This window comes from Silene latifolia, chromosome 1 (assembly GCF_048544455.1).
Source record: "Silene latifolia isolate original U9 population chromosome 1, ASM4854445v1, whole genome shotgun sequence".
NCBI classification, from domain to species: Eukaryota; Viridiplantae; Streptophyta; class Magnoliopsida; order Caryophyllales; family Caryophyllaceae; genus Silene; species Silene latifolia.
In genome coordinates, this window is record NC_133526.1 from 93709015 (window position 1) to 93731508 (window position 22494).

Sequence of the window (22494 nt, forward strand, 5' to 3'; positions counted from 1 at the left end):
TATAGTGTATTCATTGTATAAGACTCAAATTGGTGACCCCAATTATTTCTCGATTCTCGATTGAAATTGCATTTAGAGACTAGTTTTGACTAGTGTGAATCTCTTGGTATGTGTGCGAATCTTGTATTCAAAACAAGATTAATTCATGACTTCTTTCTAGAAAAGAATTATGAATTAAGCAAGATATTCGCCCTATTTACACTTTGAAGTGTATGGTCGAATACAATTTCAATCAAAAAGGGTTATAACTTCTTCATCTCTTTTACCAACGAACTAGGTAGATACTTGGTATCCACTTAATGAGGTAAGAAGAGAAATTCTTTGAATAAGTTCAAATGAGTGTTTAAAAGTATCAAAACCTAGAGAATAAAACCAAAGTATTGGTACTTTGTTAATATAGGGAAAAATAAAGTGAAGACTTTTATATGCACCAAAAGGAGTGTGATATGGTATTACAAGTTCACCTTCATTAGAACGTGACAAAGAATCTTATACGATATGATTGAATCTTTACAATAAAGTTGGAAGTAGTTTCTATCACAATTTGTCTAGTATCTACTTATTCCACTAAAGAAAAACATAATTAAAGCCATCATCTACATTTCATATGTGATATGGTTAGGCATGGTACCTAAATTGTAGCTTGTTTAGATAATGAACGTGTGGTCTCTCTTCCTAAATGATCACAAGAATAAAGGGTATGTGGTTCGTGATGCTGTCTATTAGATAAAAGAGTATTATTTCTTACAGACAGAGTGGGAGAAAATGTTCAAGAGCCACAAACTGAGAATAAGACGTAGGAAGATGTTCCTTCTTGGTCAAAATCAGTAATTACTTAGATTTCGAAGACTAAGTAGACATGAGTCATGTTATTTAAGAAAGTAACAAACCTGTAACTTATTATGATGCTTTATCTAGTTTCAACTCCGCAAAAGTCCGAAGCAAGCATAAACATGAAAATGTTTATTTAGCTTGGTTGGTTGGTGGCAAGGGTTTTGCACGCAACAACAATGCTTCATTGTATTCGGATATGATTTGATATAGTTGGATTTTAAAATCATCTTACATGAGTTTTTTAAATCGCAACTATCCTAAAGTAGGATGAGAACTTGAGAGGAAGTCTTAAGTAGATATCAAGAGTTGAATTGTATGCTTTGATCATGTGATAAACATTTCTTGAATTGTCGAGTAGTTCTGTTTATACATGGAGTTTAGTGGGAGTAATGTGGTGTTGTTAGTCTTATATGTAAAGGACATATTGATCATTTTGAATGATGGAAGACTTAGGAGAAGAATAATACATCTATAAGATATCCAGACCTATAAAGATAGTGCTGAGAGGATATTAGCGTTAAAATGAATATTCTTATATTGATAAGAGTCTAGTCATGTTCAAAGGTATTGAACATGTAGAAATTGAATCCACTTGCTTCCGCTGCGGGATTAATTCATTACGCTTAGATGTATCACAATTCTAATATTTCGCATACTTGGAGTATGACGAAAAGTTACAAATCGAATTTTTGAGAAAAGTCTCTGTATAGCCATATATATAGTTCATTAGTTAGTGCTCAGGAAGTACTAAAGATATGAAGCTAAGAATTTAGAAATGTGATGGATTTATGTGCAAGGAGTTAGACAAAAACCATGTTCTAAACGCATAAGAATGGTTAGAGAACCATCTTGGCTATATTATTTAAGGAGCAAATCTGCTAGAAACGTTCTAGGCAGTAGAACAAAGAGGGATTAACAACGGAAATTGAGTACACTTGCAATAATGAGATATGCAAGTAGGAAAGGATGATATTAGGATTCGGTTTTATGAATTGGAGGAACCATGGTAGTTCGTTCCAATAACTGAAGGTCTTATCCCAACACACTGTGAGGACAGTGGGAGTTATTCCAAGGCTAAGGAACCTATCTCTAGATTGGATCTGGACATGTACTCAAAAGGTCGTTATAATAAAGATTATACAAAGGGAAATGGTATATAGTAAGGTTAGGGAAAGTGCAATGTGTTGCTAAAACTTGCTAACCAAGGCCTTTTCATAGGCTAGACATGAAAAGTCATGTCATTTCAATTGAGTTGAAATGTGCAACATATACAAAATGGAATATGAATTATAGAATATGTAGTAATTAATATTGTATCAATTTTACATATGTGATAATGCATTCATTGTTCGAGTTTTATTAAAAACTCTTCTATTACTTTGTTACATCCAAATGGGTTGTTGAGACAATATTGAACGCTATTAAAGTGAACTGGATTAACATAGTATTCACCCCTGGTTGCTTATATGAGGTGACGTCTCGAAGTAACCAGAATGTGATGTGATTGATGGCAAGTTCAAAAGCTATAGAGTCATGTGAGATGACTAGTCGATCACATAGGCAGACTGTATGGGACACTCTATCGGGCAATGACCGCTTATAGAGTTCTGGCAATTTTTATAGCCTGGTCGTGGCAAGAGCTGCTATAGTATTCTTATGAGTCGATTCTTTGACTAAAGACTGTTTGCCTAAAATGGCACAGTTTCAGAGTGCCTTTGATTTATGTTCTATGACCTTCGTAATTGGGGTCAAATGGGCATCTTTTGGGTCATGATGAGCTGTGGCTATTCGAAGGGAAGAGTGCAATAGGAATTGTCCATCCCTAGTCAGGGTTATCTTATATCTCAAGGCCACTTGAGGAGTAATGAACTGGAAATGCGTGGCCACGCTCGGAAGGTATCTCCGGTAGATAATTTCGATCAGACAGTGTAACACCCCGATTTATAAAGGAGCCTCTAGCAAGACATTCCCTAATAAACCGGACTGTTACCATCTCGGTTTCCCGAGGTAGTGAATAACAAATTAAACTCCATGGCAAAATACATAATTTCTTTAACTTAACTTTTACAAACCTCATTTACATCAGATTACAAAGAGTTAACATAAATAAAAGTGAAGTCTTCTAAATAATGATCTAGCTACTAAGTCTTCTGATCCAGTGTCTCACGCCCATCAAGCTCCCATCCTATCTCATAAACCTGTCAAGTCTGCTCCCCAATATTTGGATCGTCGCAGGTGTTCACGAATACACAGGGTCAACCACGAGGTTGAGTAGGGAATACAATGAAACAACAAAGTATGATATGCATGCTCCTCCGTCACCTCCATCTCCATCTCAACTCATATCTCATAACCCGGACAACCCAGCCATACCGATCCCCGGTAGACTATATATCGACCGTAGCCGATCTGCCAGCTCACAGCTGAGGACACCAGGGCAAGTCCTGAAGAACCCGCCTGGGCCTTATCACAACATCATCGTCACCACACCACGTCACCACAACATCCTCCATCTCCAATGCATATGAATGCTCAAGAAATTAATGCAACACAATATGTATATCATTGAACTGGTAAATCATAGAATCATGCCGGTTACCGAATGTTGTGATAATATACTCAATACGATCAATTCAGTCAAGCACATTCCAGGATATGAATCATAACATGAATCAACAACCACGAATCAAGTCAACGCTCACAGTTTGGTCATATGAAACACAAACAAGTTAACACCATTCAACAACAACGATAATAAGTCAAGTGTATTTCCCTACTTCAATACCGCAGTCAAACAGTTGGGTGCTCAGTAATATTCCACAACAATTCGCCCTCTGAAAGATAAATAAATGATAACAATTACTTAAACCATACCCGTTCCCAAAATAGAAGTTACTAAAATAGAAACCTCTTAAAATGGAAAGTTTTCCCTAAATGGAAACTTTCCCGATCTAGCAGCTTTTCCATTTTAACAAACCCGACTCAAAACCCGTCTCTAATTATTTTAAAAGACTCGGGAATTAAATTAAATAATTAATACGATAAATTAACGAATTCTAACGATTAAACTATGACAAAACCGTTTCAAAGCTAAAAACAACCCGTCATCAACCCCCGTCCCAACACACGCACTCCCACACTCCCACGCGCCGCCACTTCACCGTGACAGCCGCCAGGTCAGACACCGGGTCTGACCTGGGTTCCTACCACCGCCCTCACCGGGTTCGACTCCCGCCGGTGAGTAGAACCGAGGCCACAAATCCCCCCCTGGTTCACTCCACTGCCCGTGGTTGCCACCACAGCAGCCGACTACACAGCCCCTCAGCCACCACCGTCGTCAACTATACCCTATCCTACCACCACCACTCTGCTCGCCGTCAACCCACGCACACAGACGCCATGGCGCCGCCGTTTCAACCTCCCCCGAGTCCACGGTGGCGCCACCCCAAACATACCCGCTTAACCCGTCTGAAAACCATATATAAACCCGTTTGATACCCCGTGTCGAAGCCGCCTCTCCCTGCCATTAACACCACCTAAAACCTCCCTAACAACCACCACCACACTCGACACAAACCACCCTACTCATATACCCCGTCAACGACCACCAGTAACGCCTCCCTAAGACACGCAACCACCAACAAAACTGACCGAAATGCGAAAACAGAGGAGGAGGGTTGTGCTCTTACCTTTTTCTGCCACCCCTACCGCCACCAGAGTCGCCTATGAACGTCGACAAACGCCCCTAGCTCTTCCTTGCTGTGCCGTCAACAACCACACTCTCTCTCTCTCGAATTGCGTGAAAATGGTGATGATGTGTTGTTCGATGTAGGCGGGTGAAGGGAGACGGTTAGGGTTTAATAGCTAGGTTAGAATTAGGTTAAACTAAAATGGGTTTGTGGGTTAATTGGGTTAGCACGGTTAAAACATGGGTAAACGTAATTGGGTAAAAGGGTGACACGCTTCTTGACCCAAAAGACAGAAGGTAGTATAGTCCGACTCAACATATATGATATAAACCCGACTTAATAACATTCACGATATTACAATGCAACCAACATAAAATGTATAATAACTAATATATAATAATATCCGTTTAATCGATTATATAAAATACGGGGTATTACAGTCTTCCCCCCTTAAAATGAACTTCGTCCCGAAGTTCGCTCCCGTACTCAAACATCAGAAGGGGTATTGTATATCGTACATACGAACGTCACGCATTTCTAACACAGTTAACACACACTTTTGACACATAAATTAAACATAACAGACACGAAATGTTACATTCTACCCTCCTAAAAATAAACTTCGTCCCGAAGTTTAACTCATCTTCCCTTAACCCAACTAACTACAACCAATAACTACCTGGAAACACAAATGTATAACAACTAAATGATCACCTGAGAACACTGTCATCTTCCATCTAAATTTCGATTTCAAACTCAAGTAACTCAATAACCATGGTCACATTAGACCGTGAACATAACTCCCGTAAACATAACTCGGCTCATAGGCCCCATAACTCATCAACTAACTAACAGAAGTAGGAACAAAACATATAGAACTCATTTGCATAGGTACCCCACAACGAAACATCAACTTGATTAAAACTACAATCTACAAACAAGTGCAACATAAACCTTAAGATTTTACAATTCTACCCAACTAGAAACATGGTTACGTCCTCGTAACCTCTTTTTAACTTTCATATACATATGCAACAAAATCACTGTCAACCACATGTACAGGAAAGAACACATGATAAGAGATTGCGCATTAACATTAAAGTCGAAAACAAGGTTTTATTTATGGAATTAATTGATTGTCCACAAGTAACACTTATTACTTAGCTCATGCTTAACTTAAAAACACAACATCAAACTAAAAGAACAACAAGAAGGGAGCCAAAGGTTTACACAGTTTCACAACAGACCGATCATGGTGTTACCAACCCTAACCTAACAGTCCTAGGTCGCGCTTACTCTGATTCTGGTGACTTCTATGTCATTCCCTTCCTGGTTCACCTCTTCCCCAAAGTCTGGTTTGGGTGGTTCAGTCGTACTTTCGGCATCAGGTACATTAGCATAAAATTCGTATCTCGTGCCCGATATAAAGTCAAAGGTATGCTCGGGTGGGTAATCGCCCCCGCCGCATGAATGGGGTCACGGCATAACCTCATGCAATGGGTGGACAACTCTCTCATATAGAAGTGTTTGCTTTGTCCTTTAGTATGCCGTCGTCGGGGATAGTATCGATAAGGGTATACGCTCTTAACTGAGTATTAGTTAAGTACTCAGGGTGCCCATTATGGCCATACTTGTCCATGGCAGCACAAAGTTTCTCACAATGCTCATTGAAGTCAGCATCAAGTGACATGTAACAGTCTCGCGGGTGTACATTGTAGGGATCCATCCTACAAAGTGGAAAGTTAAACAAATTAAGACACAAGGATGCTACCGTAGAAGGGTGTTAAGATAGAGGATACATTCACGAGGTTTAAGTGTGCGAAAGTTATATAACAAGTTTTCAGAGTAGCTGTTGTAATACCAGGGTTTTGGTCAACTCAAGATCATCACAGTTCGCATTATCTACCAGAGAACAACAACCTTAGAAAGATCAACCACAAGGATACACGTATACCAGCATACAATCTAACATTGACCCCACCAAATTCCTCTCCCAAGTCAAAACTATTACTAATTCCGAACAGTTGAACCATATGCGCATTCATTCCGCCCTACTACTAATCAATCACCAGGAGTATTAAAACATGCGGTGCATATGTAGTACTTAAAAACTTTGAAACCATAGAAAATGTACACAAAATCAAAACCATTTGACTCATCAGACATGCAATCACGAGTTAGTCAGTTTGTATGATATAAATTCTGGAAACATATTCCCCAATAAAAGTTACAACATATGATCCATGACAACACTACATTACTTCCATATCACCCATGTGTTTAACATTTTAGCAACCATATCGTTCAGTTGTGTCCAGCAACTTAGTATGACTCCTTTTCAGCAAAATAAAAGATATCGCATAAATAGCTTAACATACACATTTGCCATCATATACTTTGTAGAACCTTATCTATGATAAATGATTAGCAACTTGAACAACTTTTCCGATTTACACGATTTGAATAATTAGGCAACTCGTAGGCTCAATCGAATGTAACTATAACGGCTATCATTTAAACCAACGCATATCATGTGAATCATAAAAGGGTTATCTCATTATAATTGCCAACAATGTTATCAACTAAATTTTAATTTTATCACTTGTTAAGATACATAACTACTGAACATGCGTGCTACTATCATCATATAAAAACATTATAAGGTCACATTAATAAGGCTCATGAAATAACCAAACAATTGTATGAAAACTCGACATAGAACGCACGTTTCACAAGTCATGATTCACGTTGTAACTTCCAAAAATCACGAATAAATAACCGTTCAACGAAAACTTGAGTTATATTACTTTTTATAACCTACAGAGAGTTAATAATTCGTGAGAAAAAAAAATGAGGTCCAAAGCTCAAGAATTAAATTTTTAAAGGATTTTGCAACTCAGTTGGTCCAAACAGGTATGTGACAGCAATTGGTCCGAAACTTGGGTCAGTTTGCAAAACTTACCATTTAATATAAAGACATCAAGAATTTTTGTGGCTTATCAATTTGAAAACATATACGAGTCTTCTGATCGATGGAGTTGGAATTATGCAAAAACTATTAATACCATTTAAATGAGAATTTTTACAAATTCGTTGGTCAAAACATCACTGCACATGAACTTCCTGACCACAGCCCACTAAAATATTTATTACTCCTAATCCCTATATCCTATAGGCATGAAACCAACGCCAAATGAACACCAACTCACGAGGTTATCTCTCATAAAATTTTCATTCGTAGGTAATAAACAGAAAATAAATGGCAGTAAGGTCAATTAAAGAGTAAAATCAAACAAAACGAGTTTCAGCACTAGGTCATTCTTTACTATGTTACAAGCTCTTTTGAACTTACTATGTATATTAACCCATCCCCAACTTAAATCTCACACTTAGTGCTTACGTAACCATCTATCCCATCGAATCCCTTCGCATTTCGATCTACTCCTGACATCTAAATCACGATTGCTATGACTAGAAACATGCAATTCAATAGTGTTTCAGATTATTGTCACAATACTATGCTAGCATGGCTTCGGGATCACATAACCGCATATCGCTAGACATATTAGCTCTATCAACACGTCATTCAACATCCATCCAAATAAATTTCATCAATTCGCAATTATTTTCACGCTCACGATTACCACAATCCAACACTTCATTGATTATCAACCTGAACACGAAAATTTTATTTCCCATCTCTACAACATCATATGATCACGTCATCATTCATACAAAATACTTACCGTAATGTTGTCCTGTAGCATGGTTAGAATATATGGGTCTCAAGGTGTACATCAACTCGATTATATCTAAGGTTTTCCTTCTAACTACTCCATTCACTCAATTTATCTCGAGTTACCTGGTTCAAAACTGAGAGGGCAAAAGAGCACGTATTAAGGGCGCCTTCTTAACCGCACTATGAGCTCCTAACAGTTCCTACCAGGGGTTCATTTTATTTAGACACTTCCTACGTTCATTGAGTTCATTGGTTTAGGCCTGAGGATCGTTTGCTCTGATACCACTTTGTAACACCCCGATTTATAAAGGAGCCTCTAGCAAGACATTCCCTAATAAACCGGACTGTTACCATCTCGGTTTCCCGAGGTAGTGAATAACAAATTAAACTCCAAGGCAAAATACATAATTTCTTTAACTTAACTTTTACAAACCTCATTTACATCAGATTACAAAGAGTTAACATAAATAAAAGTGAAGTCTTCTAAATGATGATCTAGCTACTAAGTCTTCTGATCCAGTGTCTCACGCCCATCAAGCTCCCATCCTATCTCATAAACCTGTCAAGTCTGCTCCCCAATATTTGGATCGTCGCAGGTGTTCACGAATACACAGGGTCAACCACGAGGTTGAGTAGGGAATACAATGAAACAACAAAGTATGATATGCATGCTCCTCCGTCACCTCCATCTCCATCTCAACTCATATCTCATAACCCGGACAACCCAGCCATACCGATCCCCGGTAGACTATATATCGACCGTAGCCGATCTGCCAGCTCACAGCTGAGGACACCAGGGCAAGTCCTGCAGAACCCGCCTGGGCCTTATCACAACATCATCGTCACCACACCACGTCACCACAACATCCTCCATCTCCAATGCATATGAATGCTCAAGAAATTAATGCAACACAATATGTATATCATTGAACTGGTAAATCATAGAATCATGCCGGTTACCGAATGTTGTGATAATATACTCAATACGATCAATTCAGTCAAGCACATTCCAGGATATGAATCATAACATGAATCAACAACCACGAATCAAGTCAACGCTCACAGTTTGGTCATATGAAACACAAACAAGTTAACACCATTCAACAACAACGATAATAAGTCAAGTGTATTTCCCTACCTCAATACCGCAGTCAAATAGTTGGGTGCTCAGTAATATTCCACAACAATTCGCCCTCTGAAAGATAAATAAATGATAACAATTACTTAAACCATACCCGTTCCCAAATTAGACGTTACTAAATAGAAACCTCTTAAAATGGAAAGTTTTCCCTAAATGGAAACTTTCCCGATCTAGCAGCTTTTCCATTTTAACAAACCCGACTCAAAACCCGTCTCTAATTATTTTAAAAGACTCGGGAATTAAATTAAATAATTAATACGATAAATTAACGAATTCTAACGATTAAACTATGACAAAACCGTTTCAAAGCTAAAAACAACCCGTCATCAACCCCCGTCCCAACACACGCACTCCCACACTCCCACGCGCCGCCACTTCACCGTGACAGCCGCCAGGTCAGACACCGGGTCTGACCTGGGTTCCTACCACCGCCCTCACCGGGTTCGACTCCCGCCGGTGAGTAGAACCGAGGCCACAAATCCCCCCCTGGTTCACTCCACTGCCCGTGGTTGCCACCACAGCAGCCGACTACACAGCCCCTCAGCCACCACCGTCGTCAACTATACCCTATCCTACCACCACCACTCTGCTCGCCGTCAACCCACGCACACAGACGCCATGGCACCGCCATTTCGACCTCCCCCGAGTCCACGGTGGCGCCACCCCAAACATACCCGCTTAACCCGTCTGAAAACCATATATAAACCCGTTTGATACCCCGTGTCGAAGCCGCCTCTCCCTGCCATTAACACCACCTAAAACCTCCCTAACAACCACCACACTCGACACAAACCACCCTACTCATATACCCCGTCAACGACCACCAGTAACGCCTCCCTAAGACACGCAACCACCAACAAAACTGACCGAAATGCAAAAACAGAGGAGGAGGGTTGTGCTCTTACCTTTTTCTGCCACCACTACCGCCACCAGAGTCACCTATGAACGTCGACAAATGCCCCTAGCTCTTCCTTGCTGTGCCGTCAACAACCACACACTCTCTCTCTCTCTCTCTCTCGAATTGCGTGAAAATGGTGATGGTGTGTTGTTCGATGTAGGCGGGTGAAGGGAGACGGTTAGGGTTTAATAGCTAGGTTAGAATTAGGTTAAACTAAAATGGGTTTGTGGGTTAATTGGGTTAGCACGATTAAAACATGGGTAAACGTAATTGGGTAAAAGGGTGACACGCTTCTTGACCCAAAAGACAGAAGGTAGTATAGCCCGACTCAACATATATGATATAAACCCGACTTAATAACATTCACGATATTACAATGCAACCAACATAAAATGTATAATAACTAATATATAATAATATCCGTTTAATCGATTATATAAAATACGGGGTATTACAGACAGTTATTCTCCAGATCGAGGAAACCACTCATGATATGATCAAATGCAAGTACGACCTACAAGACACCTTGCATTGAGTGGGAGATAATAATGGGACAAGAGAATTGGTGACGCACACTTGTCGCGAACAAGTGGGAGATTGTTGGAGTATGTGTCCTCGACAATAATGCGATCACATGTTTAAATCTCATATTAAGAATGTTGAGGGAAAGTAATATTTTATTATCAACTGATCCACATTAGTTAGTAATGATTGGCCGACTAGAGTTTGACATTACTGTCGTATGACTGTGGTGATCAGTTGATCCCTTAAGGTCATACCTCTAGGGTAACACTCTTAATTAATTAAGTAATTAATTATATGTTGATAAAAGTTAATTAATTCCTTAAAATTGAACAATTCACTTGTGAGAGAGAATATTTATATCTTATTGTAATTTGATTAAATAAGATTTATTTTAGTAATCAAAAGATTTTATTACTAAAATTTATTGTTTATGAAACAATTGAGATAATAATGAATGGTTAATTATAATTACAATATGTTGTGAATTATAATTATATGACCTATTTTATTTATGTGATCAAGAATCACTAGACAATTTGTTGTGTGTAATTTAATTAATGTATAAAATGATATTTATTTGATAAATATGCATTAAATTAATTAATAACATGTTACATACTACATGTAACATATTGTGTGACAAATGACAAATTGACAAAATAAAATGGAAGTCCATTTTATACAAATGGACCGAATTGTTGGAGGAACTGTGGGTGAGTGGGTGTTTTGTTTAATGGTTAAATAAAACACTATGATTACTTATTATGTAGGTAGTCTTACACCTATTTACTTGTAAAGAACAAAATTAAAAGAAAAGACCATGCATTTGCTAGTCTATACTCCCCCCCCCACCGGTTTTCCATATAAAAAGAGGAGAACTTGTTCTCTTATTGTAGTATTCATTCTTATTCTCATGCAAAAATCTCTCTTCCTCTCTCTCATAAATATTGGGTTTTTATGCATAGAATTTGTTCTAAAATTACTAATATTATCATCCTATTACTAGTAGTAGTAATACAATTATATTAGTCTTTTAAGGGAACATATACTAATTTCTAGTAACAAATTAGTACATGTATTAAGATTGATTACCTTGGTACAATCCTTGAGGATTAGATTCTACTAATGAATCGAAGGGTTTTGGTGGAGCACTTGGATTTTCTTAAGAAGATTAATTTGGTAGGAGACCGATTAGTATAATCCATTCGGCCCTCATTGTAAGTAGATCGATTTCTTCTTACTTTGCATTTTTGTTATGCATGCATAAGTTCCTTTTAGTTTATGACTAAACTAATAAACACATAGTTATTAGAAGTGTCTAACAAGAGATTAATGACTCTTACACAAAATACACCACATCCTCCTTGACATGTAAGCCCATCCACATATGAATAATGAAAATAAATGGAAGGGAAATAGAGATTAGAGCGATCATACCAAGCGGTCTTCACATTCCCTTGAAAATGCCTCAAATGTAGTGTTGTATCTATGTGAGAAGAGGACAAAAACACAAGTATATACAATTCTACACTACAAAATTAAAGAGCATGTTTTTGGTTTTCGATATTTTCAAATTTTTATGGATTTTGTTTTTATGAAATTAAAGAACATATTTTTGGGGTTTTTCAAAAAATTTCAAATTTTTATGTATTTCGGAATATAAATTCTCATCCCCTACTTTATTTTAGACATTGTCCTCAGTGTACATGTAGGAGTGGGAATGAAAAGAAATACATGTTTTTGGATTTTTAAAGTTTTATGGAAATGAAGTACAAATGCAATGATATGATATGAATGAATGCATCTTCTAACTAAATATAATTCTATATGACATATATAACAAATGAATGCAATCTAAACTATACTATATGATGCATGTTCTCACCTATGATCAAACCTCCCCAAACCGATTTAAGCACTATTTCTAATGTAGGAAAAACAAGGTTTGGTCATTAGTGACTATACAAGAATGCAAATTTAACTATATGCAACTAACTATATGAGACATGTGAGATATATTACAATGTAAGCTATACTATATGAACTAACTAATATGCAAGGGTGATATGAAATATTTTACAAATGCAAGTCTATTCTAAATGATCAACTAAGATTTATGTCACTTCATGGTTTAACCTTCCCAAACTGATTTTAAACACCATTGCTAATGTAGGAAGAAGGGGGTTTAATCATGAGGTAACTACATAAATGCAACTATACATGAGAGATAGGGAAATAAAGGGTTCTTACAATCATTGTCGGAGATGAAGATGGTAGATAGGATGCATACATAGTAATGTCACGAGCCAAATGAGAGAAAAAGATGATTTTGGGGTTAACCCGCTCGAGTTAATTTCGACCCGCTCGGGTTGAAGCTTCGGGACGCGCGTTTTCTTAATAACTCGCCCGGATTCTCAAACAGGAAGAATTCTTTTCCTTCCTTTGGTTTTAACTCGCACGAGTTGGGCTCGGTCCCCACGAATTGATGCATAAATTGGCCCAAAGCTCGAATCCTTCATTTTCTTCATTTCTTTGCATTTCCTACCTTCTCATTTTCATCAATTTCCTTCAAAAAGCTCAATTAAAACATGAGATCCCTCCCTTTCATCTCTCATGCAATGAATACAGATCTACACTAAATGCATATAGACAAGTTAATGGTTATTGAGAAACTCCATCAAACCAAAGGTTATCAATAAATAACTTCATAGAAAATTATCACTACCACTCAAAGCACGTAGAAGTCGGTCAAATTCTTGGGAATGAATAGGCATGGATAACAACACAAGATTATGAAATTGAATAATGCCCAAGTAATAGACCGTACAAGTATGTCAAGAATATTATGACAAAAATTATAAGAGGTATGATGGATGGAAGGGACATGAAATGGGTAATCAGTTGGCACTTCACTCAACTCGTCCTCCAAATAGTCAAAATCACCACACTCAAGGCAAGTACTCCCATTATCATCCAAGGTGACTTCAATAGTGTCTATTTGGGGTTCCCAAATATCCTCATATTCCTCATCCCAACAAAGACCATTATCAAAGGGATTGTCATAACAAGGCTCACCAAGTTCAACACAATTGTCTCCCTCTAATATGTCATCCTCAAAGGGTGAGTTTTCACTCAAGCTCACATCCATCACTCAAGCTCACATCCATCTCACTCTCACTTTGCCATTATCATCAAGTTCCATGGAAGTTGGTTTCATTGGTACACAAGAAGAGTAGGATGACGGCATCCAAGCATTGGTCTTACAATCAAAAATGTATTCCTCATCATCATCACTCTGTTCATCAATCACTTCATCTTCCCAAGGAGGGGCAAATTTGTGAACATAGTAGGTTGGCTCAAGGTTATAGGAAGGTGTCTCATTCTCACAAATCTCATTTTCATCATAGTTTTCCTCAATGAATTTTTGAAATTTGGTCTTTAGCGCTTCCATACCTTCCTTGGCACTTTCAAAGATGTGATGTACAATTTGCTTAAGACATTGGGTGGTCATGAACTCAATAAATTCCCAAAATTCCTCACAACTCGTCTCGCATATCCTACCACCACTCAAGTGAAATGTCAGGTTGCGGGTTTCAAGGTTCATGCCATTATAAACAACACAACATGCTTCATAATTTGAAAGAGTAAAACCATGATGCCAAGCATAAGTCATATAATCTTCAAATCTTGCAGTATACTTATCAAATGACTCATTTTCATATTGCCAAAAAGTGAATGTAGACATGTTAAACATATGAAATAATGCAAGTACAAGAAAGAAAATTCTCAAGGAACCAAGATCCCTCAAGAAGAAGCACAACTAAAACTAGACAAAATAACGATTCAAATACACAACACCGTCCCCGGCAACGGCGCCATTTTAATGAACGTGTCGTTGTACGCTCTCAAACACATTTATACCCAACTACTATCATAGCAAGCAAGTCGAAGTCGAACCCAAAGGACGGGGGTACTCAAATTGTTCGATCTAATTATAGTTGCACTTAGGGTTGTCACAATTGAAATGGGTTGAGGATTCTAAACTAATGAAAGCAATAAGCAATAAATAAAAGGATGTAAACAAATGATAAAAGGCACTAGGATGTCATGGATTTATAGGGTATTCATGGTAGTGATCATACAAACATGTTTACATAGTTGCAAGCAAATTATTGTTGTAGTGGAATCGAGTTAGTTTATGTCTTACAATCCCTAGGAAGATTTGGGTCCCGGAGCTGAGTCGGTCAAGACTGTACAACACCTACAAGTCGACTTACTTTCTTCCTACTCACTTCTATGCATGGTCTAACAAGACTCAAGTTAGTTTATATCTTACAAGTCTTATTGAATAGATAAGAGATGTGCAAAATGCAAGGTTTCATAGTCTAGCATTTTATCAAGCATAACATGTGCATAGGTTGACACTACAACAAGCAAGCAATCTTATGATAACATATTAGATTAAGTATGAATCTACCCCCATGTTTTAGCTCCCATAATCCCCCACTAATCCTAGCTAAGAGCCTACTCACTACTCATCATGATTATTATGCTAGAAATGGTGTCAAATATCACAACACAAGTGAACATGATGATTAAGCAAGATAACAAACAAGAGATTAACAATTAAATAAAGAGGAATTAAGAGTGTTACCAACTTGGAGAGTAAAGATGAACATAAATAAAGAAGAATCCTTGAATAAAGATGAAGACTTGTCACTTAATCTTCAAATACATACCCAAGGGATCCAAATGTAAACAATTTGAATTGAACAAAGAAAATGGAAGAACAATAGAAGAAACCCTTTGATTAATGGTGGAGAGTTGTCAATTCCCCAATACAAACCCAAGAATTCTTCAAGTACAAAGCTAAATCTATGATTGTTTGAGAAATAGTTGAGGAAAGATTAAATTGCAATTTGTGGAATGATTAAAGGCTAATCTATTCTAATCTATTCCTAATCTAATCTAAAAAAGCTTAATCTAAACTAAGGAAGCTCAATCTCTTGATTATTACAAATGGAGTATATATAGTGGTACATCATTAGGTTAAGGAAGGGTAAACTAGGAAATAATATGCTTAAGTGTCGAATAGAGCCTTGCAAGTCCTAGGAGGAGCCTCACGACTCCCCATTGCGAAGACAATCTCGCTGCATAACCATTCGCTCGACCTGGCTTAGGGACGCCCATCCTGGGCTTGGGGACGCCCGTCTTGAGTCTGAGGATGCCCGTTCTGAGTCTAGGATGCACGGCTTGAGTCTGAGACGCCCGACCCGACCTTGGGACGCCCGTCCTAAAGGGCTTCTCTTCTTGTCTTTGCTTTGCTGCCTTGTGATCCGTGGGGATTATCAAGGGGTCGTGGGGTTCCTTTGTTATTGCCCATTTCCTTGCTTTATTTACTTAGGCCTTTAATGCTAGTCTCCTCTTTGGTGCTTGGTCGGTATATATCATCAATTTAGCTCCGATTCACTCCATTTAGTCAAGTTAGGGCTCTTCTCCTACAAAGGACACCAAACCTCATAGAATATGCATAGAAGGAGGCTAAAGACAAGAAACGACCCTAATACATACTACAAAGCATAGGAACTAGTCTAGTTAAGGGACTAAATGTGCGTAAATAGGAGTCACATCATTTGGATCTCCAAGGATCCTCCAAGTATGGCTCATGGAGAGGCTAAGGTATGTTGAGCCTCCGGTTGATGCTTCTTCTTACTCCTTCCGTCACCTTACGGTGAGGAAAAAGTTGTATGCGGATAGCTTTGCGTCCACCGAGGCCTATTGGACCTCGAGATTAGTGGAGGAGGGTGATCCTCATATCCGTTGGGTGGTGCCGTGGTGGCACTTGAGGTCCTTCATGGGGTTGCCCGCTCTGGCCACTTATTCTTGCTCTTTGATGGTTTTGGGATTGAAGGTTGCTTCCTTCATTTATCCAAAAAGGGTTATGAGGCAAATGGGCCATCAACAAAAGGTGCCTGTACAAGATACTCTCGTCCAAGAGAGTGTTTTTAGGAACACTGAGCTTGTGGAGATTTTTGAGAGGTGGTGAGCCACTCGGCCGACTTGGAAGGTACCAAACCCCGCTTCCACGACATGGGTGATTCCCGCTTACGTCAAATGGTCAAGAGCTCAAAACTTGGAAGAGAGTTCAAAGTTCCGCAAAGACGAGGTCGTTGACTTGAAGTATAGGGAAGTTGACAAGGCCAACCGTGCCTTCTTTGACGACTTTGCTGATGACGTTTGCCCGGATGTGGTGAGGCCACCAAAGAGGAGGAGCTTGGGTCCCAAAGAGATGGTAAGCCGGGTTTAGGCTCGACTTGGGCCGAGCATGGGGTCTTGCAAGAGACCGGATGTTGTTGTCGTCGTGGATCTGTTCCGAAGAGGAAGCCCATGCTAGGCTGGCTAACAAGAAGAACAAGGAGAAGATGTACCCCTAAGGAAAAGGCAAGGGTAGAATGGAAGAATGAAGACCTTCATCACCCGCTTTGTTATTATGTTGTATTATTGTTTGTGTGTTTTTATTATGTTGTCATAGAAATAAAACTAAACTAAGGTTTTTAAGAGAGATTTTATCGTAAAGTAGCGTAACTAGGTAAAATAAGGCATAAAATAACATAGGGTATGAATTGAGTATTTATAGTAAAACATAACCGACTTAAGAAAATTGCGGAAAAACCCTAAAACTAAAGTGTACTCGATCGAGCCTGTGTGTACTCGATCGAGTATATTCTCAGTTAATCGAGTCTGGTTAGGCTTGCTCGAGGACTCTCCCTGTTTCAGCTCTTTTCTTCGTGTTGTCTTCTTAAGTTCTCTTCCTTTATTCTTCTAGATTCCTGTGCCATGCGCCATGTATTCCTTCATGCCCACTCCGTGGTGCTCATTTAATTCCTTGGCTCCACAAATGCATTATTCCTGTATTAAACACCAAATAGGGGAAGTATCGACATTCTAGCATAAAAGGCATGTAATTAATATAAACTAGCACGAAAATCGTATCAAAAGTAACTAAGGGGAGGCATAAATATGTATATAATTATGACTCATCAAACTCCCCCAAACCATCTCTTTGCTTGTCCTCAAGCAAAGCATCACACAATACAAAGGCAATCATATAAATGGCGAATAAACAACTCAGAGCTAATGTTGATGCACATAAAAATTCCAAGCTATCCATATTTATAACAAAGCAATGACCAAGGTGTACCAATAAAACAAATTCAAAGGTACGGGTAATTGAAAATGCAGCTCAAGTCTCAAGTCATCGTACTATAGACAAATGCCAAATACCTTTCGATCTTGCAAGACAAATTAGTCGGATTCTCGCGGATTCATTCATGCACTCATAAGTATGTAAGGGTAAGTATATGTGAAGATAGAAATAAGTAGAACACTCACTCGACTTATGTAACATGCTTGCAATCTAATGTGTTAGAAATTTCTCCAACTAATACGCATTCACAATATAGATAAAAGTACATGTATCAAGGACAATAAGGAGGAAAATGGGAAAATGGTATGGAAGTGGTTTGTGCCAAATCACGTTATGGATATGTGAGCTAAGACGGTAGTCGCAGCGCTAAACCAAAAAAACAAATCTATGATATTAACCACAAATCATCCCAACTAGAGAAATCATCTCAACTTTGACAACACATGAGAGACTATGAACTACTCTCCGACAATGCATTAGACTCTAGTAACCAACCTTCTGTTCCCTTAACAAATGAAAATGAAGCATATTTTTTCTTTCTTTTCTTTTCTTTCACTTCTTTTTTCGAATTCTTTTTTTTTTCTCTTTTTTCTTTTGCTTCATATTTTTCTCTTTTTCAAACATAAGGGATACAACACAATTGCTAAATAATTTTACTACACCCACAATTGACAATAATAGTCCTAACCCAACTATAGTAGCAAAATAGACATGATAAACAAGCAACTGCGACTGTCCCGACAAGGTAGGCAAATTCTGGATTGTAGCTATTAAATGGGATATAAAACGGCTACAAGGGTTCAAGCGGGCTAACAAAACAAGGTAATGAAAGTCTTATTTTATCGGTAAGAACCGCCTTTCCTCATGTACTTAGTCATATGAACGCGTAAAAGTTAAGAAACTAATGTCACACTTATGCAGTTTGATATTACACATTCCACAAAGAGAAACCACACTCAAGCCTAAATAACAAATGAGACCAGTTTATTGATGTTCCCGGCCTAGGAAGCTCTATAGACCTCAGAATTTTAGTAGTTTACCAACATAAGTCAAATCTAATTAGCATAAGGCATGTCAAATATGGTCAAGACTCGAGTTATGAGCTTTATTTTCATAAATAACGGGTCAAAACAATGTACATGGACAATTAAATAGGATTCAAATGCAAAAACAATGCAATTTAACATCATTGTTATTAAATTCACCAAGACTCAACCTAAAACAAAGTAAAAACATGTTTTTGGATTTTGAAATTTTTTTATTTTTATGGATTTTTGGATTTAAATACACACAACAGAAATAAATTACGCAACATAAATAAAGACTCCTCTCACAAACCTAAATGTCACGGTGTCCTCATTATGACGCCTACAGCATAACAATCACACATAAAATTTCCAGCAACCTAAAAGACACACCTAACAAAAGGAATGGGAAATAACTAGAGACAATACAATAAAAAGTGGACACAAGGAAAGAGAATATCGGGTAAGAGCGTAGGAGTTCCCCCAAACCAGCTCCAAAAATAGAGGAAATGACCAACTGCGCAATTCCATCCAAGCCAGCTACGTTTTAAACCCAAAAAGCAAGGGTGCTCGATCGAGTACTCATCCTGGCGAGACAATTTATGCATTTAAAACAAATGCCCATTCAAGGCACAATCAATATAACTTAAAGCGCGCAATAGTAAATCAAAAAGTTGCGCATGTGCTACACAAAGACATAAGTAGCACCAATAAAAAGTCCAAGCAAATAAAATAAGCAACGAATAAAGTGCCGGCTCATCAAACTCAAAGTCTAATATAAAATACGAGCAATAATGCTCATTGCCCTTCAAGTCATTATCTTTAGGAAGGAAATGGGGCTCTTCATCCATCATAGGAGCTTCCTCAAAAACTTTGACGGGCTCCTCTCTAAAAATCTCGGCCTCCAAGGCATCCAACTCAGCTTCTATGTCAACATCGTCATCAAAGCTGTAAATCGGCTCAGGATGAGGCTCATCTCCTTAAATCAATGTCTCTATCTCATCCACTTCCTTGCTCCATGGTCCTGATGCAACAGCAGGGGCGTCGGACTGATTCTTGTCCAAACATAAAGCAAAAACATCATGAATAGGTGGATCAACAATATTAAGCATATAACATGGAGCTACTAGATGAGGACGCTTTAAAGCGTTATCAAGAACAAATTTAATAGTGTCATCCCCAACCCTTAGTGTCAAACTACCATCCCTAACATCTATGAGTGCTCCCGCAGTGTGAAGGAACGTTCTACCAAGAATAATAGGTACTTTTGAGTCTTTGGCCATATCCATAACAATGAAATCAACTGGAATAAAATACTTCCGTACTCTAACTGGCACATCCTCTAAGACACCTAATGGCCTCTTTAAAGATCTATCAGCCATTTGCAAGGTCATACTATTAACACGGAGTTGACCCATATTTAACTTTTTGCTTATAGAATACGGCATGATACTAACACTAGCCCCTATTCGCAAAGGGCTTTATCTATAGCTATACTACCGATATGACAAGGAATAGAAAAACTCCCTGGATCCTTTAATTTTGGTGGTGAGTTAGCTTGCAATGCGGCTGCGCATTCCTGAGTGAATGCCACCGTCTCAACTTCATCAAAAGACCGCTTCTTAGACAAGATCTCTTTCAAAAACTTAGAATACGCCGGCACTTGAGTGACCAATTCAGTAAATGGCATACTTAATTGAAGATTCTTTACTACCTCCATGAACCTCCCGAACTGTTGTTCAAGCTTAGACTTCTGCAATCGGTGTGGAAAAGGTTGTTGAATTTTATTTGGCTCGGCTTCTTTTGCTTTATAAGTAGTTTTGGAAGCACCGTCGTCAGTTACAGGGTGTACTCGATCGAGTCTACTGGTTACTCGATTGAGGATCCTATTTTCTTCCAATGCCGTAGCTGAAACACGTGAAAAATCATCTTCTGGGGGGTGTACTCGATCGAGCCCACATGTACTCGATCGAGGAACCACGCTTTTCCTCGTTTTTTCGCCTTTTTGCTTATCCCGTGTTTGATCCCTGCTTAATTCTTTCTCGTCGTCACTCAACTCAAGATTACCTTATCCTTTAGGATGCATGTAAGACTTCACCTTCATCAATGGGTACATTCGGACTTTGATAAGAGGTACCGCTCCTCAAAGAAATAGCATTAACTTGCTCATGTGCTTGTTTACCTTGAGGAGGAAAATTGTCGGGCTGTTTTGAAGGATTTTGAGCCGCCATTTGAGCAACTTGAGTATCCAACATCTTTTTATGAGCTATAAGTTCAGACATTGGAGTCGTTTGCTTTTGTTGAATTAGCAAACTCTGTTGCAGCAAAGCCTTCATCTCGGCTATGTCATTACTAGGAGCTTGAGGAGGAGGTTGCATCTGTTGAAAACCTCCTTGATTTTGTCTAACAAAGTTCCCTTGTGGTTGATTACCACGATTTTGAGGAATAATATATGCATTCTATTGCGGGGCTTGAGCAAATACATTCTGACTCCTTTCAGGGAAAAAGTTAGAATAGGGAGTACCTTACTTGAAAGACTGAAAAGCATGTACTTCTTCAATTGTACTCATACACTTGACTGCAGTATGGCCATCAATTCCACATCTCTCACAAGACACTTCTTGTTGAATCATATAAACGGTTTCTTGCTTATTACCCAAAGACTGGATAGTCTTCAATTCGGCTATTTGAGCTGTTAAGGCCTCCAGCTGTGCTGCAACAACATTATCTGAACCACCTTCTCTCTTTCTACCTCTGGGTTACCATACTCAGTAGTGTGAGTAGCTATCTGATCAATTAATTTCCATGCATTATCATTATTTGTATTGTCCCAGAATCTCCCATTAGCTGAAGAATCAAGTAAAGATCGATGATCATCATACAACCCGTTGTAAAACTGGTTGCAAAGAAACCACTTCTCGAAGCCATGGTGAGGGACTAAACGAACCAATCTTTTAAAGCGAACCCATGCTTCATTAAGGTCTTTAGAAGGACCTTGCTTAAAACAAGTAATCTGGCTCCTTAGATTATTTGTCTTCTGTGGAGGGAAATATCTCTTGTAGAATGCAAGAGCTAGTGAATTTCAGTTAGCGATTGCATTGGTCTCCATATCCAAGTCACGTAGCCATTCTGCTCCATCATCTCTCAGAGAGAAAGTAAAACGAGTTTTTTTGCCTTGATCTTGAGTCACCCCAACAGTCAAGGGAATAGAACAGCAATATGTGACAAATTTCTCCATGTACTTGCAGGGTCCTCTCTAGCTCTTCCTCCAAATAAATTTCACTCTACCAGGCTTATGTAAGACGGTTTGATTTCAAAGGTCCTTTTATCAGTATTAGGGAGCTTAAAGCCTTTAGGAATAGAATCAATAGTGGCTTCAGAATGACTGGCCAAGGTCAGCATCTTTAATGTTGTAGAAATAACGGGTGCAGAAACT

At 38.5% G+C, this 22494-nt stretch overlaps 1 protein-coding gene and 1 non-coding gene across 2 annotated transcripts; one reads left to right on the plus strand and one right to left on the minus strand.

Annotated features, from left to right (window-relative positions):
- Positions 1-20038: 20038 nt before the first annotated feature.
- On the minus strand, positions 20039-20476 carry LOC141651054 (uncharacterized). Its single transcript, XM_074458782.1, has one exon. It carries the CDS (start codon positions 20474-20476, stop codon positions 20039-20041), a length of 438 nt encoding a protein of 145 aa, XP_074314883.1.
- A 1503-nt stretch (positions 20477-21979) lies between these two features.
- On the plus strand, positions 21980-22086 carry LOC141621768 (small nucleolar RNA R71). The gene has a single exon (XR_012532662.1). It is a non-coding gene; the product is annotated as a small nucleolar RNA R71 (small nucleolar RNA).
- The last annotated feature ends 408 nt before the right edge of the window (positions 22087-22494 follow it).